This window comes from Anopheles coustani, chromosome X, assembly GCF_943734705.1.
Source record: "Anopheles coustani chromosome X, idAnoCousDA_361_x.2, whole genome shotgun sequence".
Classification (NCBI taxonomy): domain Eukaryota; kingdom Metazoa; phylum Arthropoda; class Insecta; order Diptera; family Culicidae; genus Anopheles; species Anopheles coustani.
The window spans coordinates 913673-936027 of NC_071290.1; the positions used below are offsets into that span (position 1 = coordinate 913673).

Genomic DNA, 22355 nt, shown 5'->3' on the forward strand with positions numbered 1-22355 from the left:
AGCATAATACTCAAGGGAAAGGAAAAACAAGCTGCACTATAGGAGTACGTTTATATATGCTGTATATGTATTTGTTTATGAAACTATATACATATATATTAGTATGTATATATACCTCTCTAAAGTTTGTGGTTCGCTCTTTATTACGCAAATAAGTTTGCCTGCTAGAAGTGAGTTTTTACGCCCGGTTTTTTGTTTTTGTTTTCGTTTCGTGCTTGCTGGCTTGTATCGCTTCTCTTAAAACAATTTCAACACAACTATGACTGAGCTCTGTTTTCCGTTCCTACTTCCGCCGTTCTTTGCTAAAGCTCTGCTGCTAACACTGGCGTGGAGGTTAGCTATCATGTTCCCTTCGCCCCGCTGCTGCTTTCCCCTAGTATTACGTTTAAAATTTGCATAAAATCAATTACAACACCTGATCCTTCCACTTGACACCACGTTAGTTCTGTTTTTGTTTTATCTTCGGTTTTTCCTCCACATAAAACAAACGTGTATGTATATCTCATCCTCCGCCACGCTTCATTTTACTTTCGTGGAAACTCCTCTATTTCCTAATTCATTTCGTTACCAATAACAGCAACCCAACAGCAACGTTTCTCTCCCGGCTTGCTACTACTAAGGCACATATTTGATGATAATGATGGTCTCGACTGAACCCCAACTGCCCCCAACATTTCTCGGCAGCAGAATTAATTAAAAAAACAATTTCCTATTAATGTTTCCTTACCAGCTAGGCTTTCCGCGCACGATTTACTAACGACAGATACGCACAACCACTCAAACATTCAAAACACAACGGCACAGTGTGTTTCTCCCCCCAAAGGTTAGCTTTCGTCCATCCCTAAACTAATCTCCCTTTCCACCTTTTTTTGCATTCGTTTGTTGTTTGCTTTGCTTGCGGTTAATCGTTACCAAAAAAGTTAATAATAATAAAATAATAAAGCACACATTCCCTCCGTACTTTTTAACTCGCTTAGATTCTTCAGGTTGCATCCTTTTGCGAACCTTCCACTTTCGCTTATTTTTTTTTTAACATCCGTCTACACTATGAGAGACTTCCGCCAAAGGCTCGGCTTTAGTATGCTTTGCTGTTTGTATGTTTTTATGTATGTGTGTGCGTGTGTGTGTGTATGTGTGTGTATGACTACCTCCTGGTGCTCCCATTTCCATTAAAATCCTTTCCATCCTCTAAGGCATCCTACCACTATATGCCATTACGTTTGCTATGTTGTGTCTTGCTCAATTGTATGTATGCCTGGTGTGTCTATGCGTGTGTGTGTGTGTGTGTGTGTGTGTTACTATAACGTGAATGGGGAAGAAGAGAGGCTCAGCCGTGTGATAATCGAATAGTTCTACACTAGCACTAAAATAATAATAATCGTGTATAATAAGAATAATATAATTAGAATAAAAATAATCAGATGTAACAAACTTGAAGATATTCTCGCTATTGCACGTATGGATTTGACTCTTATATAGAAAAACTAAACCCCAGCAGCTCCCACTCACGCCCCACCCATTCGCACACACATACACACACACACAACACACTAGCACGCACGCACAAACCGGATGCTGCCCTTTTTGCGCCCTCTTTCTCTCTCTCCCTCCCCAATACCTGTTTTCCTTTCGATTGATCCTCTTTCGTGTCCTAGTCTTTTGGATTCCCCGTTTGTTCATGTTTCTACTTTATGCCCTACTGCGGTTTGTGTCTGATATTGCCTGTTGGCGTGCTGTGTTTCTCTTTGGGCATACTCACGCACGCACACGCAGCTGGCTAACGTTTCGATTCGTCTACTAGCGTGTCCCTATCCGTGTTCCAGTTTTCTCGTTGAAATAGAACATTGATCGACACTTACTCGCTCCCGTTGCCAAACTCATTCGCAAAGAAAAAGAGTAAGAAGTAGGAAAAAGGGACTTGGTGCTGCACTTAACTAACACTAATATACGCGTTGCCCTCTAGAAAGGAAATAAGTGTTTTCGAGAAAGAGAAAGGAACGGAAGGACACTTTTCCATCACGTTATTTCATGTGTCCGTCAAAGTGTCCCTAAATTACATACACACACATACACAAACACGTGCACATTCTTCTTATGCTTAGTAGGGCGTAACAAAATGCCAATCGAGTTCATATAAGTTGCTTTTCCATCTAAGCTCCACTCGCTGCATGTTGTACGTGTAATAGAAAGGGCGTGAAGGGCGGGAGAGAAAGCGGAGTGTCCGAAAGGTTCCCTATCGAGTTTAGGCGACACTAACGTAACGTAAAATTATAATAATCATTACTTAAAGAGCAAAAAAAAATATATATATATATATACCAAAAAGGGAAAACAACCTACACTTAACGATTAAATGCATGCAAGACCTTTGGTCAATCTTCTTTTGTTGTTTTGTTCTTGTCGCGTTTGTCTACGTGCGTGCGCGCGTGCTTTTGTGTGTGTGTGTGTGTGTGGTATGTGTTTGAGAGCGTTAGTCTGTTTTTCCTGAATTTGTAGTACTACTTTTGGGTTTTTGTTTTCCTATAAATGGGATTTTCTTTGCCTGCGCTGTTCAGAAATTCTCATTCGACAAGACTTCTTTTATCATTCCCTTGTGTGTGTGTGTGTGTGTTTGTGTGTGTGTGTGTATGTGTTTAATGTAGGAGAAATTTCTATAGTAATCTTAATTAAGTCCTTAGGACCGAAGACCGGGGAGTTGTTTCCTTCCCGACCGTTACTTGTCATATAGTGTTAATCTTTTTTTTTTCCCGGTGAGTTTTTCATCGTTTCTGGCAGCGTTTTAGGGGATGATGCATACCCGTTCTCTATCTCTATCTCGGCCACTCGAGCGGCGCTTAGCTACACGGGTGTATTGGGGGGAGAATGGAAAGTCTAATTAACGTTAACGTTAAAATAAAATAAAAAAACAACAATCTAATAACAGACACAGGCCACGGACGGCGCTCACACCTCAACGCCGTACGTGCGGTCGACGTCGCTGTACGAGAATGATGACGACGGATCCGAACCGCGATGGTCGTCCATGGCGTCCCCGTCGGTCCCGGTGCCGGTCGACGTCGTCTGCATCTCGCCACTGTTGGTCGGCGTGGTGCTGCCACCGTAGTCTTCGCCTCTTTCCGACGAACTGCGCTTGCCAGCCGCCGCCGCTATCGAGCGAAACGACGCTCCCAGCCTCGTTTCCACCAAATCTGGTGTCAGCTGATCGAACCCGTCCTGCTGGATCGACTGGGTCTGCTGCGACTGCGATTGGGACTGAGGTTGGAATATCTCCGACGGCAGCTCCGGTACGGAAACGCCGCGGCGTGTGAAGAACGCCATCTTTTCCCTACAAGCGAATGGGGGAAAAAATGGTTTTAAATGAGTCGTTCAACCGACGCCGGATCGGACGAACTTCTTCGGAGGGACTACTCACTTGAACGATATCGAATCGAGCTTGCCCTTGCCGACCTTCGTCTTGCGCAGCTTGTAGATCTCCTTGGAAGTCTTCATGAGCAGCTTGGCCAGATGGCGCTCCTCCGGCGTGGCTGCGTTCACCGTCTTCACCAGGCGCAGGAAGTCCTCGTTCTCAAGCGCCCAGGCCGCGACCTTCACGTCGTTGTTGTCGCGTGCTTGCTCCAGCCGGTGCTTAAGCTCCCGCAGCCGCCCAATCTCGTCCGTCAGCGTCTCGAGCTTCGTCTGTTGCGCCTTCAGGTCGAGCTCGAGATCGAGGCTGGTGCGCGGTACTGCCGGGTGCATTTCTACGGGTACAGTGAAAATCCATGCTTAATTAGTACACCGGCCCTAGCGCCCCAAACCTACAAACACTCACTGTGGTAGATTTTCGACACGCGATTGTGGTAGCGCAACGAGCGCCGTTCCACCGAGCCGCGCTTGAACGGGTGCGGCGTCACCTGGTTGTTAAAGTGCATGGCCGAGTCGGAGTCGCTCCGGTTGAGCCGGCAGATGTAGCGCGTCTTGCTTGCAACGGCACTGTGTTGTGACACGAAGGCACGCAAGAAAAGATATAAAAAAAAAACGTTACATTAGGCGAACAGGAAACAACCGATCCGAACAGTCCAACTAGACGCACCTAGGCGAAAACGTTTGCGATCGTTTCACCAGCCGATCGTCGACAACCGAACCCTCCTCGATGGTTGACGAGCGATGGCTGTGCTGGTGTTGATGGTGGGGGTGATGATGGTGGTTGATAGAGTTGGGATCGGGGAACCGCCGGCGGCTCCGCTCGGGCAGGAAGGCGCACTCGGTGTTGGTCTCCTTATCCACACGCTCCACCGGTTCCGGGAGGCTTTCGACTACCCCCGGGACACTACTGCTCTGCTCCTTCACACTGTTCATGTACTCTTGTATCATTAGCTCGGTGGCTTCTGTAAGTGAAAATGAGTAGGTATTACAACACAGGATATTGCGCCATACTTTTGTGTTAGCCTATGACATTTCATAGTCCTAGTTATCATAGTCGAATTCTTCATATGCCTATCTGTGCAGGCTTAGTACCAATAGTCAGACGAGTATGAAAATGTACGTTCGTAGTGCTCTTAGTCTTGTAATGACATGGCTAGGTGGAAGAATTCCTTAAGTGACTTAGTTGTTGAAGTCTGTTGTATGCTGTAGGTGGAGTGAGTTGTCAAGACACAACAATTGTAGATAGTGAACCTCGTGACTGTAATGACTCAGATTTAAAAGTTGCACCCTCGCGAATACTAACCCGCTGAAGCGCAACCATCTTCCTGCAGCTCGTCGTCCGTTTGCTGCCGCTGCACGACAGTCTGCTTCTGCGATCGAGCTCCCGCGCCATTCTCCACGTCCTCTCCGCCATCCTCCTCGTCGTCCTCATCATCTTCGTCGTCCTCGTCGTCCTCTTCCTCCTCGTAGTCCTCATTCGACAGCTCGTCGTACACCATCTCAAGCACGGCCTGCAGTTCCTCCTGGCCCTGGTTGCGCGTCAGCGTGGACGTCTGCGACGAGATGATCGTCGACTCGTCGGATGACTCCTCCTTGATACCGGCTACGCCGTGACTTTGCGCGTAGCTTCCGGTGGCACTACTGCTGCCCGCTGCGCCGCCCTCGAGCAGCTCGGATTCGTTCATTGACTTGCGGCTGATAATGTTGTACCAGCGGCTGGTGGCATCGGCCGGATTGAACTCGGCCAGGCTGATCTGCGCACTGCCTACCCAGTCCTCGCGCTGTCCGATTAGCACCATCACCTTGACGTGCAGTGATTTCGCGTATACTTTGTCGAGCGGCAGCTGCACGAGCAGGAGTGTCTTGAAGAGTGGTCGGGCAAAGTCCGTCACGGTGTTGGTGCGCACCACACCGGCACCCGCGCCCGCACTCACCGAGGCGCTTCCGGGAGGCAGCAGCATGGCCCGGATGTACAGTTGGCAGCCGTCGGGCAGGCAGAGTGCGGTCAGATTGCTACCCCGCTCGATCGCAATGCACAGTGTCGAGTCACCGGTCGAGTAGCGGATGCCGATCTGCACCTGCGCACACTCCTTGGTCGCCAGCAGTGGCGCCCGCGATGCCTCGAAGACGCCCGAGTCGCCCGCCACGGATTCGTCGCTCACGGTCGTGGAGACGGAGCGTGTATTGGAGGTGGAGGACGAGCGGCTGAGCAGTACGGCGGGGGCGATGTCAAGGTACGAGGGCTTTTCGTAGATCGGCGACAGTGGGCCGGCGATGCCGAGCTGGCGGATCTTCAGCTCCTGCAGTTGCTCCTCCAGCCGCTGCCGGTCGAGGTTGTACTCGGCGGCTGCAACAGCGGCTGCCGAAGTCGCGTTGGATGACGTGGCGACGGCGTAGCTGGGCACGGCCGACGCATAGCTCGGGGCGGTGGCGGCCGTCAGTGCCATCGCTCCACTCTTTGCAATCGCAGCCGCCACGGCCGCTGCCGCCGCACCACCGTTAGCCGCCGCGGCAGCCGCCATCGCCCAGTCGAGCTTGAGTGGTGAGGCGGGCGGCGTCTCGGCGGAGAGACTACTGCGTGGGGACAGCGACACCTCGGAGCTGGGGTGGAACAAGCGCTGGACGCGCCGATTCATGTCGACCATGTCGATCTGCGGCTCGGCCGACAGTGGATCGCCGTAGATGTCGGTGAAGCTGAGCCCGCTCAGTGAACCCTTGCTCGATGCGGTCGACAGCGAGCCGAGACTGGAGCTGCTGCTGATCGACAGCGTGCTGGCTGACAGTGACTTGAGCTGGTTCTCCAGGTGCGTAAACTCCTTCAGCGCCTCGAGCAACTGCTGCAACAGCGCCTGCTTCTCCTCGTGCAGCTTCAGCCGGTTGGCGATGCACTGGTTCGACTCCTCGTACGCCATGTTGAGGTCCGCTTCGAGCTGCTTGCACACGTTCTGGATGCGGCGCATTTCCGTCTGCGAGCGCGACTTCGGCGTGATGCTGCGGTACTCCAGCAGCAGCTGCTTCTTCTCCTGGAACAGCAACAGCCGGTCCTGGTCCGACTCGAGCTCACCCGGCCGGATCTTCTCCTCCAGTGCTGCCAGCTGCTCCTGGATCTCCTTGACGCGCTTGCGCCACTCGTCGTACCGCTGGCGCATCTTCGCCATCTCGCGCGCCCCCATCGGGAAGTTCTCCGACGAGAGGTCGGTCTGCGAGGCTGCACAGATGCGGTCCTGCGCTAGATTGAACGTTGATGCGTCCGGGCTCTCCTGGCGCAGCTGGAGCCGCGTAAGGTCGTCCTTCACCTGCGCCAGGCTCTTCATCAGCTCCTTCTTCTCCCGCTCGCCGGTGATCAATGACTTCTGGATCTTCTTCACCTCCTCCATGATGGCTTGCGCCTCGCTGATGTTGTAGCAGCCGTTCACGTGCGAGTTCAGCTTCTGCTCCACACTATAAAAACAAACACCACGTGTGAAAACGATGGCCCATCGTGCGCGTCGTTTGCTACTGACTACGGCCTTACCTTGCCAGCGTGTCGACGCCCTTCTGAGTACTACGCATCTCCTTCTGTATCCGCGACAGTTCCTTCTTGAGCCGGAAGACACGCTCCTTTGCGATGGCCAGATCGGCCCGGAGCAACTCCGGATCGAACTTGGTGCTGCACGAGCTTGTAGAGGAGCACACTAGCAGAGGGAGGGAGAATGGAGAAGAGAGAGAGAGAGAGTTAGGTAACGTCCTATGAGGTGAAGAGGCGTACACGTAACGTACAGCTCGTGCGGCTCGCGGCGAGCGCATTCAGGTGGTTGTACTCCTCCTGCGCGAGATGTAGCCGCTGCGTCTTGACGTTCAGGATCTCCTTCTTAGCCTCCAGTGTGTCCTGTGCGGAGCACAGGTACTCGCGCAGCATCTCGTCCTGCTTGCTCTTCCATTGCAACCGGGGGTCCTCGAGCTGGGTCGTCTGCGTGTTGTGGTTGATGTAGTAGGTGCCGATCTGCGAGTCGTAGCTCTCCTCCCAGCCAAAAGGCAGCTCGTTACCGATGCAGTCGGCGAACGTTTCCGGTTTCGTATGCCTAACATAGGAAAGGAGGGAGGAGTTTCGAATGAAACCGAATATTTCACCATTGTGTCTAGGGAACAACTTCTTCAGATGATGATTCAACCGTGTTCAATCACCACCATCAGTCCGCGAACCAAAATAACCATACGAGAAGCTCAATGAATCACGATCCCAAAAACAAAAAACATGTGCCCCCGGTCTAATTGGTACTAATCTGTTGTAGTGTATGCCATCTCCAACCTCTTCTGAGACGCCATTTCCTTGATTTGAGAATGCCCAAAACAATTACATACATTGCAACCGACCAGCCTACGCTTATGCTACGCGTCGCAGAGCGTTCCGAACCCTGCACGCCATGATACATATTTACGATGAACAGAGTGATCCGTTCGTCAACCATCCCAAACCATCCCAGCGTTCCGCCATCAAACGGGGAGGGAGTCTCCATCCGCAGGAAAGACTTGAGACTAGAAACAATAAACCAATGCCGTGGAATGGGCGAGACGACGAAGAAGAAAAACAGCCCGTGGAATGCCAAATATTTTCCCAGACGCAGACTCGGGCGGACAAATATTTATCCAAGTCCCAACAACCGGGGACAGATTTCCGCCGAAGATGGTGGTGCAGGTGTGTGCTCGATAGGCGAACGACGGTGCGGTATGTGCGGTTGTTGTATGCTATGCGGGGGAACCTTATTTTTATCCACCAAATATTGCACGGGCCGCGTGTGATGAACACCGAACACCGACCACTCTGGAAGGTTCCGCCATGATGTGATGATGATTGCAGTTTGACATGTGTCTCTGCGGTAGCCATGTGAAGTAGTTGAGGTTATGGTGGACTCAGCTTATCGTACGCTTTGCTTTGCGTAATGTAACATTTTTACGTTTGCTTTTTTCTCCCGAGACCAGTGCCCGGTGGAGTTGGTTGAAATTAAACTAGTGTCGAGTTATACACCCTCCCCTCCCGCTCGCTTCACACCCCTACGCAGTCCATGCTTCCTCGCTGCCCTAATTTACGCTGGGTTGCATTTGCGAGAGAACAATATCGCTTTGGCGCCGTCCATGCCGGAAACTTTGGCGGCACTGAAAAGTGCATTTGGCGTGCATTGGCGTTTCTATTTCGGGAACTCCACTATTCAAACTCGCCAGCTCTATTGACCCGCAATACGGTACAAGCAAAACTTCTTCTCCTGCCCGCGGACGGCGTTGCTCGTGACCGGTGGACCGCAAGGAAGTATTGGACCGAGCAGCAAAATAGATGCGGAAAGAAAGTAAACAACAAAGAAACAACTGAAACCGCACACATAAATACTCAGAAGCGAGTAGTGACTCAGAAGACTATATCCGCAACCGAGCGGCGGCGGTTGGCTCGAACACTCGACATTTAGTGCAAGGTTCTTGCCGTCCCAGCTGCAGCCGAACATACGTATATATTTGTGGGAATATATAGCGATGACGACTGTGGGTCATTGCGAAACATAGGCGAGAGCATGTTGTGCATAGTATGACGCATCGGTACCGCTGGTACGTAGTGGAATCCCATCCTTGAAGTCAAGTACTCAGGTAATTGATTTGGCAACTCGTATAGACCATCGCTGAACTCTTCCTTCGCCAAACAGCATTAGGGCATTTATGAAATGTAGAATTCATGATTGTAGCTAGATGAAATTAAGAGGATTTGACACCGATTCTTTGCCCTTTGCCAGTTGTGGTGCTCTCTAAGAAGCATTATGTGGTACCCGTCTAAAAAGACAACTCTCCAGAACGCATTTGTTAAACCGCAATTGGTTGCGGGATTAAGGGACACACAGACACACACACGCACACATTCGCTGGGTTGTTCTAATCAACTCGGTTCCACCAAAAGCGCGTGCGAACCTGTTTTCCACTGTGGCAACACTTTGCGCGCTGGTAATTGCAGACCCGGACCCCGGAGACCCTCGCACCGGAAACGACGAATCGTTAATTAAAAGCGAGGGCAAGAAATTAATACAAAGGGCGGGACAGGGCGGGGCAGGTGGGCAAGCGGTGCACGAGATCAGCGGGAAGAATTCGCGACTCCAGAAAGCATACCGCTTGCAGCATGGAAGGTGACAGTCCGAAAGTAAAAATAATACACGCAAAGTCGCAGCGGAGCGCAAAGGAAAAAAACAAGGAAGAAGAACGGTCGGCAGTGATTGGGGAGGATGGAAAAATAGTCCACGTCCACACGACACCCTTCCAGTTAGCTTCTCCTTCTCCTCTGCTTCTTGCGACCTCTTTTTTCCCTTCCCAAAAGTATGGAAAGATGGGAAAGGAGAAGTAGGAAACTATGTTGTGTAAAGAAGAAAAAAAGCATAACCGGACTTGGCGCGTTCCGGAATTTTTATGTTCTGCTTATCAAAACCAGACCCCAGATCGGGAATACTCACACATACACACACACACACCGATACAAACGTATTCACGGTTCACAAAACGGTTCACCCTCAGCATAACCTCCTTGGGACGGGCGGGCGGTGAACAGGATTGTCCTCCCGCGGACCACCGTTTGCTCGCAGCGAATGGACGAATTGGTTTCCATATTTCAAGAAAAGAGCTTTCTACAAAATATCTAGTTTACAGAGGACATGCTAACACAAACTTAAGGGACAATTTTGGTGTCAAGGGTACAAAACAATGAGTTACAATTTTATCAAATATTTGCTCGCACCTCGTTTGCGTTGTGCGTTTCAAAAGAAACAGCATAATTTTATAGAAAAAGTAAAGAGTTTTGTCAACTGTTCATAGCAGTTCAGTAAAGTAGTTACATTTGCTCATATCATCAAGTAAAACCGGGGAAAAGAAATCGTTTGGCAGAATTAAACCACCCGACCGGAGGCGAAGAAGTGGTGAGGTGGGTCACGAGTGTGTAGGAGAGGAAGGGGTGAGGAGGTGGAGGGGTTGTATCGACGAAACGATGAGATTTGATGGGCAACCGGAAATTAGCTCTAATGAAGATGTGACATCGAGAAACGCGCCTTGTCGGATTCCAGCCGGGGTGAGGGGGTGGGGGGGTTAGTGTGCGGGGGGTTAAATAAACGCCACTGAGCATGGGTGCGCCGGGGGGGTGGGAGGAGGTCGGTTGGTTTGCGCAAGGCAAATAAAATAACCACACATTCACCGGATTGGCGCATGGCGCGGCCAGGATTAAAAAGGCGCCGTCCGCAAAACGCCGTCGGGGGTGGGTGGGGGGTGGCCAGGGTTGCTGCCGTGATGGTATGTCTCGTTTTGTGTTTTTTTTTTCGTTTGTTTCATTTTAACGACCTAGCTGGTGACCCATCTTTCGCTGCATTCTATATATCGTGTGCACATTTTTATTACCATAATAATCCCGCGCCAGTTGCAATGTGTCCCGTTTGGAACGGGGTCGGACGAACCGGGTGGGAAAGTGGGTGGGGAATAAGCAGGAAACAAACCAAAAAAAAATAAAAAATGTTCAAACATAAAAATTGCCAAGACGCAGGCGATTAATTATAAAGAGCAAAAGAGAAGGGAAGAAGCAAAAGAAAGGAACAACAAACGTTAGATGATGGGGCGATCGGGGGGAGGTTTTGCGCAAGTAAAGTGCAGAAAAGGATGCGGTTAACGTGGAGGAATTTAGTGGCAGGGCAGGGAAAGGAGTGGGGGGGGGGGGAGGCGTAACGACACCGCAAGGGGGAATACGGGCAACATTTGCTTTAATTAACGCTTTAGCGAACAAATAACAGAAAGTTGTTTTCATGTCAGCGCGCCACCATAGCCTTCTCCGCATCTCTTTCTTTCTCCCTCTCCCTCTCTCTCTTTCTCTCCCTCTTTCTCCCTCCACCTGTCTGGTTGGCTTTTTGAAGTTTATTACTTTTATTCGCCTGGCTCGTCTGGCCTGGGCCGACTTCTGCGCGAAATGGCAAGGCTCAATGGCTAAGCTCTTTCGCGATCATCTGCCACATCTGCATGTGTGGGTCCTTGGGGGGGGGGGGGGGGGGGGGGGGGGGGGGGGAGGAAGAGGAGAATGTGCGGCCAGCTGCAAGCATCGCGATGCACTTGTGGTGCAACGATGGGGAAGTGAGGGGGGGGAGGGGTTCAGAAAAGGGTGACGCAAATCATAAAACGCCTTTTTACGACCCGTGAACCGGAGGAACCTCGAGAGCCAATAATAAAGTAGTGATGGCCGCACTATGCAACTACCCCCTTGCTCACCCCCCCCCCCTCCCCCCCTCCCCCCACTCATCCCATTTCTTCGGCGCTGCGTAACACCAGGCACCACCAGAAGCCACCTCTTGTGCTCATCATCCTCGGCTGCAGAAACTACTGCAGACCGATATGCGAAGTGAACAACAAAACCAAAAACTTGCTGTAAAATAGCAACTAAAACCATAAAACAAAGGGGTCTGTGTGCAGGGGGGATGTGGGAGCCGGAGGTCATAAACGCAGCAAAATGCAGGCAGTGAAATTAAAATAAACGATGCCTGGCCTCTCGCGAAGTGGAAGCCGTCGCCGTCGGTCGTAAATCGAGGTCCTGGTCATCAAATTTGAAAACACCACTTGTTGTCCGGGAGAGTTGGGCCATAAATTGCACATCGTTGGAATTTGCTACCCACAACGCACAACGCATCGAAAACCTTGCTCGGGCAGAGGAGTTATCCTTCGTGGATAGAACACCGTATGCGCGTGTTCTTTTATTTTAATTATCATCTGCATTCCAACTCGGATAGGGAGGTTGTGTGTTATTAAACACATCTTTAACTTCCTTCTTTAATGCTCAATTAATCCCAGGAAGTTTTAATCCTTTGCTCATAGTGCACTTCTGTCTTGATCACCATCCCAGTCTGTGCTATTTATTCCTTTCTTATGCACCAGGAACATATTTATTTAATGATATTGATCTTAAGAAATACTCAAAGACTCAAATCATATTTATTCCATGTTTTTGTTTTTGCATTGAGTTCGATGCCTTTACATTAACTACAACTCGTGTAGAGTTGGAAGAAAAATATTTCGCTTCGCAAGTGCTCAACGGGTTGCACTGAAGTCGCTTGCCAAAATATATCATCTAACTGCCTTCGTTTCGATGTGAATATTAACAAAGCTTACGTTAATTTTTGCGATTTAATTTCCCTTCTGACACATCGTAAATCATTCATTCCAAGGTTCTCACTCGCTCTAAATGCGGCATTGGCCGTCATTCCCGAGTTGGGGGTGGGCAAATAGACCTAAAGCTGTTTGTAATTAGATGTGTACACCCGTTTATTTTATTTTTCCACCGAACCAACGGCCCTTGCTAACAAACACACACTCTTCGGCACAAAGAAAAGCCGTCCGTCATTGCAGTGGGTCTGGGTTTTCCCCGATGACGAGTGGCTGGCCGATCGCCAGAAAAGGCCGAAGGAAATGTGGCGTACAATTATGTCACCAGTTCAAAATTTTCCCCATTTTTCCCACCCACACGCGAACACGTTGGCACGAAGGGCAGTGCGACACCATTCTTAGAAGGGAGGGGGTGGGGGATGTTGTGGGAAAACTTCAATCTTTCCCTTCATTCCATCTGTTTTTCTGTTTGCTCCAAGAAAAAAAAAACAGTAAACCAATGCAACCAAACGCTGGGAATGCACAATAAATGCATAAGCGGGTGAAAATAGGAAAGAGGAGTAAAATTGAAATGAAAAAAAGGGTGGAATTGAAGGGAGAAAGAAACAAGATCAAACCGATCGGTAGGAACGGTGAATGAACAGCGCGAATGTGGGAAATAAGTATGGGTGAAAAATATCTTACCGTCAGCAACAATCACCCTTACGGAATAGAAGAAAACCGGAGAATGAAAAGCCTCAAACGCGAGAGGGAAATACCAAAAGCCCTTCGCTAGCAAAAGATGGAATAAGGTGAAACATGTATGGGTGTATGTGTGTGTATGTGTGTATGTAAGTGAGCGAGATAGAGCAAATGTGGAAGGGAAAAACAAAAAGGTATATGATAAAACATGATGCACAAGCGAACGACAGACAACAGTGGTACAGGACGCCGGTGAAAAGAACGCGCGGCCAATGAACCTTTCCCGCGGTCCCTTCATTCTCTCCCACCCGCCCTCTTTTCCACCCTTTTCCCACCTTTCTGCTAGTGGACTAGACAACAGCAGCAAAAAAACATAAAAATACCTTCAGAACGGAAAACACAAGCAGAGGGAAACAAATCGTCGTCGTCGTCGTCGCCATCGTTGGCGGCGTCTTCTGACCAAGAAAACTATTCCAAACAAACGGGTCAATAACACGGCAAGAATGTGTGCTGGCCGGTCGTCAGCAGAGCTCCGTCCATTGGTTGCCCTGCCCCCCAACTCTCAACTCACACCGACGAACTGTCGAGGCCGGATGCTCTCGACGACGGAAATCGAGCCTCAAGCAACTACCGCGCACTGGATAATAAATTCTGGATTTCCTCCATCGCGTTTTCCAGCCAATAGCGTTAAACAAGAAAAAACAGAAAAATCATTTAAAAAATGCCAAAGGGTGGAAAACGGATGCGAAGGATACGCGGGATAGTGGAATGGAAGGGCCCTCTGGTGTGGAGGCTTTTACCTAACCAGGTGATGCTACATTTTTTTTTTTTTTTTTTTTTTTATTTAAGAGATTTTGCGCCTTAACGGCGACATTCATCTCTAAGTAGGTGATGCTACAGATGTGCTGAACATTGGACGCCTAGAGTTCCACCTAACTCTTTCTTTCGGGTAGTTTCTTCTACTTTGCACAGTGGTATTTGGGTCGATTGTCTTTTGTTTGTCTTTGTTTTGCCTTTTGATTGGTTTGTTATTAATTTGTTTGTTTGTTATGTTTCATTTTAAAATGGAATAATTTGCTTTAGAATTTTTCCTTTCTATTGGTTTTGTATTAAAAGTGACTCTTAGTACAGGTTGTGACTCACAAAAGAGTTACTAGGAAGTATCGAAAAAGATCTATGCTTTAAAAAGAGGGATTAATAGTTAGTAAGGAGATAACACAAGGGAAAATGTGTCCAAGGTGATCGCAAGATCGATGAAGAGCAAATGCGGAACGAAACAAACAGGAAGCGTGTTTCAAGTGCGTGGCACCGGAACCGTATGAGCGAAGGCGCAAGATTTCGATTACGTTTGCATAGGATTAGCGCTGTACAGACCAAAGTGACAGAGAAATGTCCTTTCTGCTACTTTCGTTTCGTTTGTGAATTGGTTCGTTAGCGCTCTCGTTTTGTTTGTCATACCAAGCGTTTCCCGTTTTCTCTTGTTCTTGCTATTTGTAGTTTTGCATCTTTACTTAAGATATTTCCTTATGTAATTAGTCTTCTGTTGTTATTTTCTCTTTATTTTTTTTCCCGATGGCTTTTAGTTTCACATCGATCTTGGGTTTGTTTTGTCAGTGCATTTGCTACCCTGTCCCCGTATATGTGTGAAGTGCATATTTGAACTTGCGTTAAAATGCATGTGCTAATGGACCAATACAAACGAAGCATCTACAAAGGGCGCGAAGGGTAGGGGGGAGAGAGTGAACAGTGAAACTAAAGAAAAGAAGGTTTTATTCTGTCAATGAACTCCGCCCGGAAAAGGGGGATCTAGAAGGGATTGGAAAGGCGCCCGTCTTTCTCTACCCAGCTACTCACGATGGGGAGGGAAAGAAGGGACATTCACACACACACACACACAATCACAGAAACAACGATATTAAAATCTGTTTGTCGAAGAAGACTGCTAAAGGAAGGAGAAAAGAAGCTCGTCTTTAACGCCTTCCTTTGATGCAGCTGCGAAACAACGATGCAACTGTTTATAACCGCAACCTGTTGCACTGTTCTGGGCTCATCGTACCCGCCATCCCTCCCCTCCCCATAATGGGGCGCGGGTTGGCCTTTTAGCCGCTTCATTGTCTGCCCGTCTTCGACTGTTCGTGTTGAGGATACAACATAAAGCGAGGAGAACGAAACTAAAAGGAAGTCGGGTGTGTGTGCCTGCAGGAGTTGCGAAAGATTCATTCATTATCAGGTCGCGAGAAGCTTGTAGAAGGTCGGATGGGAAGGGATGTGGGATGGGAGGAAGGGCAGAAGCAGGTGCGCGGATATAAAGACGTTTTCTTGCCCTTTTTTTTCGTTCCTACTGTTTCTAATACTGCTTGATGCGTTTGCGTTTCTTGGAGATCCTCAAGATTTCGCCCCCCCCCTCTCCATCTCTCTCGCGCTCTCTCTCTCACCACTTCCCGTTCGTGTATGTTTCAATGCTTTCCTCTTATTTCCCATCCGATTCCTCCTCCCCCCTCCCTTGTTTCTTGGACTGCACATTTCTTACTTCTTGTCGTAGGTCAGGGTAGCGAATGTCGGCGCGAAGGCGCAAAGATGAAGGCGCGAATCCACCACCACCAGGTGCCTCTTCATTTGCCAAACTGATTCGCAGATCGCTCCCCCCCTTCTCCCGTCTCTTTTATTTAATTCCCTTACCTCTGTACACCCTGTTGGTGCTATGTTTATTGCGCTTTTAATTCTCTGTCTTTGCGGAGGTTTGAAAGCCTTGTCCGGGATGTTTCACGACCAGTGGATTCTCAATCATTTCTTCATGACAGCGCATGCAGAAGTAGAAGCCTTTCTCATTCTGCTTCGCAAAAGGGGGTAAACAACAAATCTTTGCCGATTCAAAGCGTCCACCAAGCGCGGCCGTATGTCAAAACATAAACAAAAAACCACCCAACGAAACGATATCTGCAATCAGAATACGAAACATCAAACAAACGCTGAGCAATGGAGCCTCGTTTGCAGTTCTCGTTTTTGCAACCCTTATTTTGCAACGAATTCTCACGCACGCGAAAAACCACACGAGCGAGAGATTTTGGTGCCCAACCGCCATCTTTCTTTGCTTGGTTGTTTTGTTTCTTAATCAACCATTCCCAACATTGCTATTTTTCCTCTCTGCGAAACGTCTGTTATCAAAAACGTGTTCCGGCCGCTGTCTCCCACCCCAGCTTGTTGGTGCTGTTGTTGTTCTGTCTTATGTGAGCTTCTTCTCGCCCTCCGTTGGAATCTTTTTTCGGGGTTGTGCCTTCCTCACAGTCGTGTCCACCTCGTGCTTATGTCTCTGGCTGATTAGCAGGCTTGCTTCGGCACATTCCACTCGTATATGTCGTTTGCAGAATACATACGAACACACACACACATGCCCGAGCGATACGATAAGGCGCTGGCTGCAAAAGATGAATATTTCAACGCGAGGAACGCGGAGCAAATGAAAAAAAAAAAAAACAACGGAGTCAAAAGATAAAGATGCCTCTTGGCTGCCGGAAAGACGGGTCTCGCAAGTACGAGAAGGCGAGGGCCGAAATAATAAAATACATTCTCTCAGTCCGATCAGGAAAACTTTCCCAATTTTCCCAACACGGTGGTTGGACATCTTTTCTACTGATAAAAGAGCTCTTTTCACATGTAAAAATTGTCACATAATTGGAAAACACGCATTAGATGTAAGGAATACGATAAGTTCTTATCAATTGCTATACATTTTGTGAGTTTCCAAAGATTCTTGGGTTCAGCTTTTGTCAATGTATAGGCTGATCGTGAAGGAACGTGCCTTGGGCCCATATTCTAGGACGGAAAATCGCATCATCTGTTCCGTTTCTTCTCGTGTGAGGAAAAAAGGGCCACCCTTATCCCGTTATCCCTTTGCGTTGCGCTCCACGGAAAACCTTCGGCCAGCTGACTGATTCCCCGTTTCCTGTTCCTGCCGGCAAAGCGTGCCCGATCCGAGGGCGGCTTCCTGGGTTTGAGATAGTAGTTTAGTGACCTTTGCGGCCTCGTCGGAAAAGCTCCCAGCACGGGAAACAGGATGCTGGGATGGAGGGGTTGACAGCGCCGCCTGTCTGGGAGTGCTTTGAAGCGGGATCTCGGAAGAAATTCCATCACAAACAAACCGCAAGAGATGCACGGCAATTATGCTAATTTGCCTTTGGTACGCAAGTGCAAGTATGTGTAAGAGTGTGGTGAGGTGGAGGAGGGGGGGGGGGGGGAGGAATGTGGTCGTGTATGGATAGAGTGAGTTTAAAGAACCATCGCTCAATGTGCGGGGTCCTCCTTGGAATGGCCCCCATCGTGCTGGAGGGACTCTTGAGCGGTGAATAATATCTGAACCGAAAGGAGGGAGGGCTGCACTGGATGGGAAGGGCGGAAGCGGCGAGGCGAGGCCTTCTGCAAGTGGTGGGAGTCAGATAAGGGGGTCGTGCTGTGCGCCCACCGAGGCTAGGTTCCGCGGCGAGTCAAGATATTTCTTATTTAAAAACTGATAAAACTGATATAAAGTGAAACTCGCTCGCGCTCGATGGTGCTCGGTGCTTTCCTCACGTATCTGGAGTGTCCAGGGCAGGGCAAGGGAGAGGATATTTGATGAAACACTTCGGTGTGACACGCGGGCGGGTGGAGCGGGGGGCAGAAAGGAGGGCAGTGTTGCTCAGAAGGTGAAGGTGTGCTGATAAGAATGGAATGTGTTGATTGTTTACTCAGAGGTTTTTCCTTTTTTTTCTTGTTTACTGCTCCCACCCTCTCCTCTCCCGCTCATTGATACGCCTTGTCAGACCACCCAAAACCCCTCTCCGCCCCCACCGGTAGGTCTACCGCTCCTTTTCTGTTGCATGTCTGAATCAGCGGCAACTCAAGTGAGACGCGTTAGAGAGCCTAACGTCGGAAGCAAAACGTGGTTCCTTCGACGACCCATCTGAATCAACGTCCATTCCCTCCTCTCCCCTCCCCATTTCCTCACCCCGCACATCCGCATGAAGTTCATAAGTGTCAAATTTACTTCGCCCTTGGCCCGAGCTGCTCGCTGCGTCAAATATGAAGCCGGCTTTTCCGATTCCGGCGAGTCACACTGACGACTCCCAAAGGGAATTTACAGGGTTTGAAGGATTGCAAAGAAGCGCAACAAGTGAATCGGGAACCCCGCGTGTGTCCTCCAACGTGCTTATCGTTTGCACCAAGCACGTGTCTTTGGATGAATTCGATCAACATGCAACTAGGACTCCGATCGATTGAAACCGTCGTAAGATTGCATTCTTGAACGCGATAAACATTTTCTAACCATGGAAAAGTAAACAGTAAAGTTGGAAAAAGGTAAAACTACATAGTGATATGTTAATGTTGTTTTCTCTTTACCTTAATGCACACAAAATGACTAACATTATGCATTCATCCATTTTATCATGACAATTTTGAACTTCAACTACAGTTACCCTTTTGTTTTCTCAGTGTTCGAATCACTTCTTCACAGTGTTCACAGTTTTCCTAATGCTATTGTTAAATTTCTCTTGTGTTTTTCAAGGAACTCTTCTTGTTGGCACATTTTCATTTTGTTGTGTCCAGCAAAAAACATTTTTATCGAAAAATCGATTCCAAATTCAATTTATTTCGATTACAAAATAGGAGCCATCGGAAAAGGCGTGCGGGGAACAACTTAATTGTCTTCTGTTTTGTTTGATAACGAGCAATTGGGGAGGTTTTGATAACATTAATTTGAAACCAAACATAACTAGTGATAAATCGTTCGGCTAGTTGCTTAAGAAATCGATGGAAATGAACATTAATAATGGGAAGCAAACTTGAAATTGTTATTTTCATCAATGTGCTACTATCTGGAATGAACTCTAGTAGATGCAATTTTAAATCACCTTATCGCGAAGCCCGAAATGTGTTTTATGTTTCCTGCAAGCATTTGAGCGGGAATCACACACACGATGTTACGAGCACAAACAAATATCACCCGGTAGGTGGTATATTGCTTGGTTTGGAATTCCATTTCGTGCTGTGTTTTTTGTTTTCTCCTGGGATTCTGTGGGTTTTCTTTTTATGATGCTGCACTTTGGAGTGGATCCGACGCTATTTGAAGAGATGATGCTGAAATTCCGATCGAGGGCCAAAACACAAGTAAAACGTAAAGAAATTAACGCTTCAGAGTTGCACTCGCGCACGACGAGCTGCGCGCAGTAATCAGTGGAGTTTTTATTTTTGGTTTTTTAAATTGTCTTTTACGAGCCCCGTTCTTAATTGTCGCTCTTATTTTGGTTGATTTTGTTTTATATTTTACGCTTGATAACTCCACCTCGCCGTGTGTTGGAACGAACGCACAACATGCTTTCATGCTCCGAGAAAGTTTCGGGGGGAAAAAAAATTGCACCAAACGGAGCAGAGAAGACTAAACAACATCGCTGAAAATTCTCCGCCGAACGGTTTTTCGAGTGCGCGACGCGAGATAATGGGACGCATAAATTCGTGCAAAGTGCGAGGGGCGAGGCTCGGGGAGGTTCGAGAGGCAACCGTTCAAGACGCAAATCGAACTTTTGCGGCGAACGAGAATTTCATTTTATTTCGCCTTCATCGGCAACGATTGGCTCGGTCTCTGGTATAATCCAAGCAGACCGGTGCCTAGGAATCAGACCATTCTAGGCGGGAGAGTCCGGCGAACCGCGGTGTAAGTCGGTGTCATCGAAAATTACTGATAGGTTGCAAAAGGGAAGGGGGGGGGGGGGGGGGGGGGGATCGGAGGATGGGGAGTCCAAAATCAGCAAGCGGAAAAACAAAACGTACGGCTGGTGGGGAAAAAACCACACTCAACCAACTCGGCAGACACTATCGCTCGCCTTAAGCTGGCGTTTGACCTCTTACAAAACTGAAGACGGTGGACGAAACCAAAGTACGTGGGTCATCGTTTTGTTTAGTACGCCTTTTTTTCCTAGCGATTGAGTAATTTGTGCAAGTGGAAGCAATGATTCACGGTGTGCCCTAGTTCAATCGATTAAAATTGAATGCAGAAGAATGAAATTGGCAAGGAACGCCCAAGGTATTCGTGCATCAAGTATTCGACATATTAGATCATTTCTGCTACTTTGGGAACACTCGATGCATTTGGAGACAGCAGCTGGGTTCATCATAGAATGTCTGTTTTCATACACTCAGAGTATTACACATCTACAGCGCCAGAAATTCCTATTTAAGCACTCCCATCTTCTATCTAGTTATGAACATGGAATTACTTAGAACTTTATGCCTCCTCCCCAGCAAGATGTATCCAACAACATGTCCCAAAAGTTGTGTTATATAATGAAAGCAAATTCATCCTCGATACTGCGCCTACTAGTAGAATAATCTACGTACAAATTTTGAGGATCGAGTCTCATTGTATCATGTGCCGTATCTTCTATAAATGTTAGAACACCAGTTGAGACAATTGCTTGCAGAATTAGTTCTCAAAACTGTTTGGAACTTCTTGACATCGTTTATGAATGCCTCGATCCACATAAGCAAACATCGAAACAGTGGATTCCCCTACGAAATATTACTTAGTCTTAGAATTAGTCAGAACGAAGTCTTCTGACAAGAGGAAGCAGTTCTGGACGGTTTAAGAGCTCCAAGTGTAGCTTGGAAAATATCCAGATATTCCAGTATTGGTGAATATTTGCCCGGATGGTACCATGATATGTCTTCAGAACGTTTGAAGGCCCGGTTTTGCCATCTTCTAGCTCTACACACTTCAGTTTTGTAGTCCTTAACAACCGACCAAGCCCGGGATAAGGCCTAATGGCAGGGAGGAAATGCCCTGCTCCAAAACGTCAGTTAGTGCATATCTGCTCTAACGACAGTACGGCAATGCCTTTGGTATGGTTTGGAGGATTTTGTTCTACGTATTACGCTACTCACTTGTCGCGTGGATCGATCCAGGTCGTCTTCTTGTTGATATGGTCGATGAAGTAAACCTTGCCATCGTAGTCGGTGTTAATTTCCCAGCCAAGCGGTAGATCTGCATTGTTGGAGCTTTTTGGCATAATTCGCACTTTCGTTCGTACGTGCACACGTGGGTGCGCGCACACGTCCAGAGGGGTGGGGTGGGGTGGGGAGGGTTTAAGAACCGGAAGGGATGAGGGAGAGTTCTCTAGCTTCACTCAACGGCGGATGGCTGATTGGCGAAAATTGGCGGGGTGGTTGACGGAAGTGGAACCACCGTGCGCGATATGCCGGAGTCGCTGTTCGGAGGCTCCCTGAGCCTGCACGTGAAGCGCTGGTGCTCCCTGGCACAAGTGGCTGTAACTCCTTCCTCCTGCTGCTGTTGCGCCGCTTTGTTGCTTGCTTCGCGCCTGTCTGACTCCTCTCGGGGCACTTTCCTTTTTTTTCTTCCACGCTTACAATTGGCTTTCGTATGCTTTTGCTACAAACTTTTTCGGTGCTTCGGTGCCACCCTACTGGCGACGTTTCACTTCTTTTCGCTCGCGCGTCTGTGTTTGCGTTGCACCGGCGAACAACAATCCAAAACTCATGCTGGAGCCAAGCGCCGCCGAACTGCGAATCGGGAATCGATATTCGATGTGCGAGAAAACAAAAGAACAGAATCAAAAACCAAACCAAACGATCAAACGAACCGCACGCACGCACGCACAGAGTGAGCACTCGATTGGGAGTGAGTTCGCGAATGCACTTCCGGGCGGAGTCCTCGCGAGATTATTCCGGCTCCACCACCAGCAGAGCATAATCGTCAGGAGACCTCGGTTCGAGCGGTGCATCTGTCGCGTCCCGTGTTGCGGGTTGCAGAATGCCGGCGCAGAGCGCTGGCCGAATTCCCGAGAGCCGAGCGAACTTTCTGTCACCAGAAGCAAAAACAAAAAAACAAAAAAAACTAAACAAAAAAAAAGCGCACACGCTGACACGGCTCACACACGCGCACCGAACGCACCGAAGAAGCTGAGACCGCGGAACCGTGCACCGCGCACACACACAAAGTGCTGACGCTGCTGTTGTTGCTGCTGCTGCTGCTGGCGCTGACGGTTGTGAAATCCAACCTGTTCGACCGAGCTGGCGGTGGTTCGAGGGGCGAGCGAGGCGAGTGCGAGGGACGGCAACGACAACGGCGGTGGCGGCGACGGTGACGTTTC

General features: G+C 48.7%; 1 protein-coding gene across 1 annotated transcript; it reads right to left on the bottom strand.

Annotated features, from left to right (window-relative positions):
• Window positions 1–2943: 2943 nt before the first annotated feature.
• LOC131268769 (protein kibra) lies at window positions 2944–21254 on the bottom strand. The gene is made up of 9 exons (XM_058271045.1): window positions 21130–21254; window positions 7162–7463; window positions 6917–7076; window positions 5045–6843; window positions 4706–5005; window positions 4070–4364; window positions 3809–3969; window positions 3413–3737; window positions 2944–3325 (listed from the first exon to the last, which is right to left on the bottom strand). Exons 1-9 carry the CDS (start codon window positions 21252–21254, stop codon window positions 2944–2946), a joined length of 3849 nt encoding a protein of 1282 aa, XP_058127028.1.
• Between the last annotated feature and the right edge of the window lie 1101 nt (window positions 21255–22355).

Excerpts from the sequence above, each read along its gene's own strand:
- LOC131268769 (XM_058271045.1), bottom strand. The coding sequence starts at position 21,254 with ATGCCAAAAAGCTCCAACAATGCAGATCTACCGCTTGGCTGGGAAATT. Across the intron at positions 7,077-7,161 it reads CGCCGCGAGCCGCACGAGCT|TGTGCTCCTCTACAAGCTCG; the intron begins GTACGTTACGTG and ends TCCCTCTGCTAG. Across the intron at positions 6,844-6,916 it reads GGCGTCGACACGCTGGCAAG|TGTGGAGCAGAAGCTGAACT; the intron begins GTAAGGCCGTAG and ends TTGTTTTTATAG.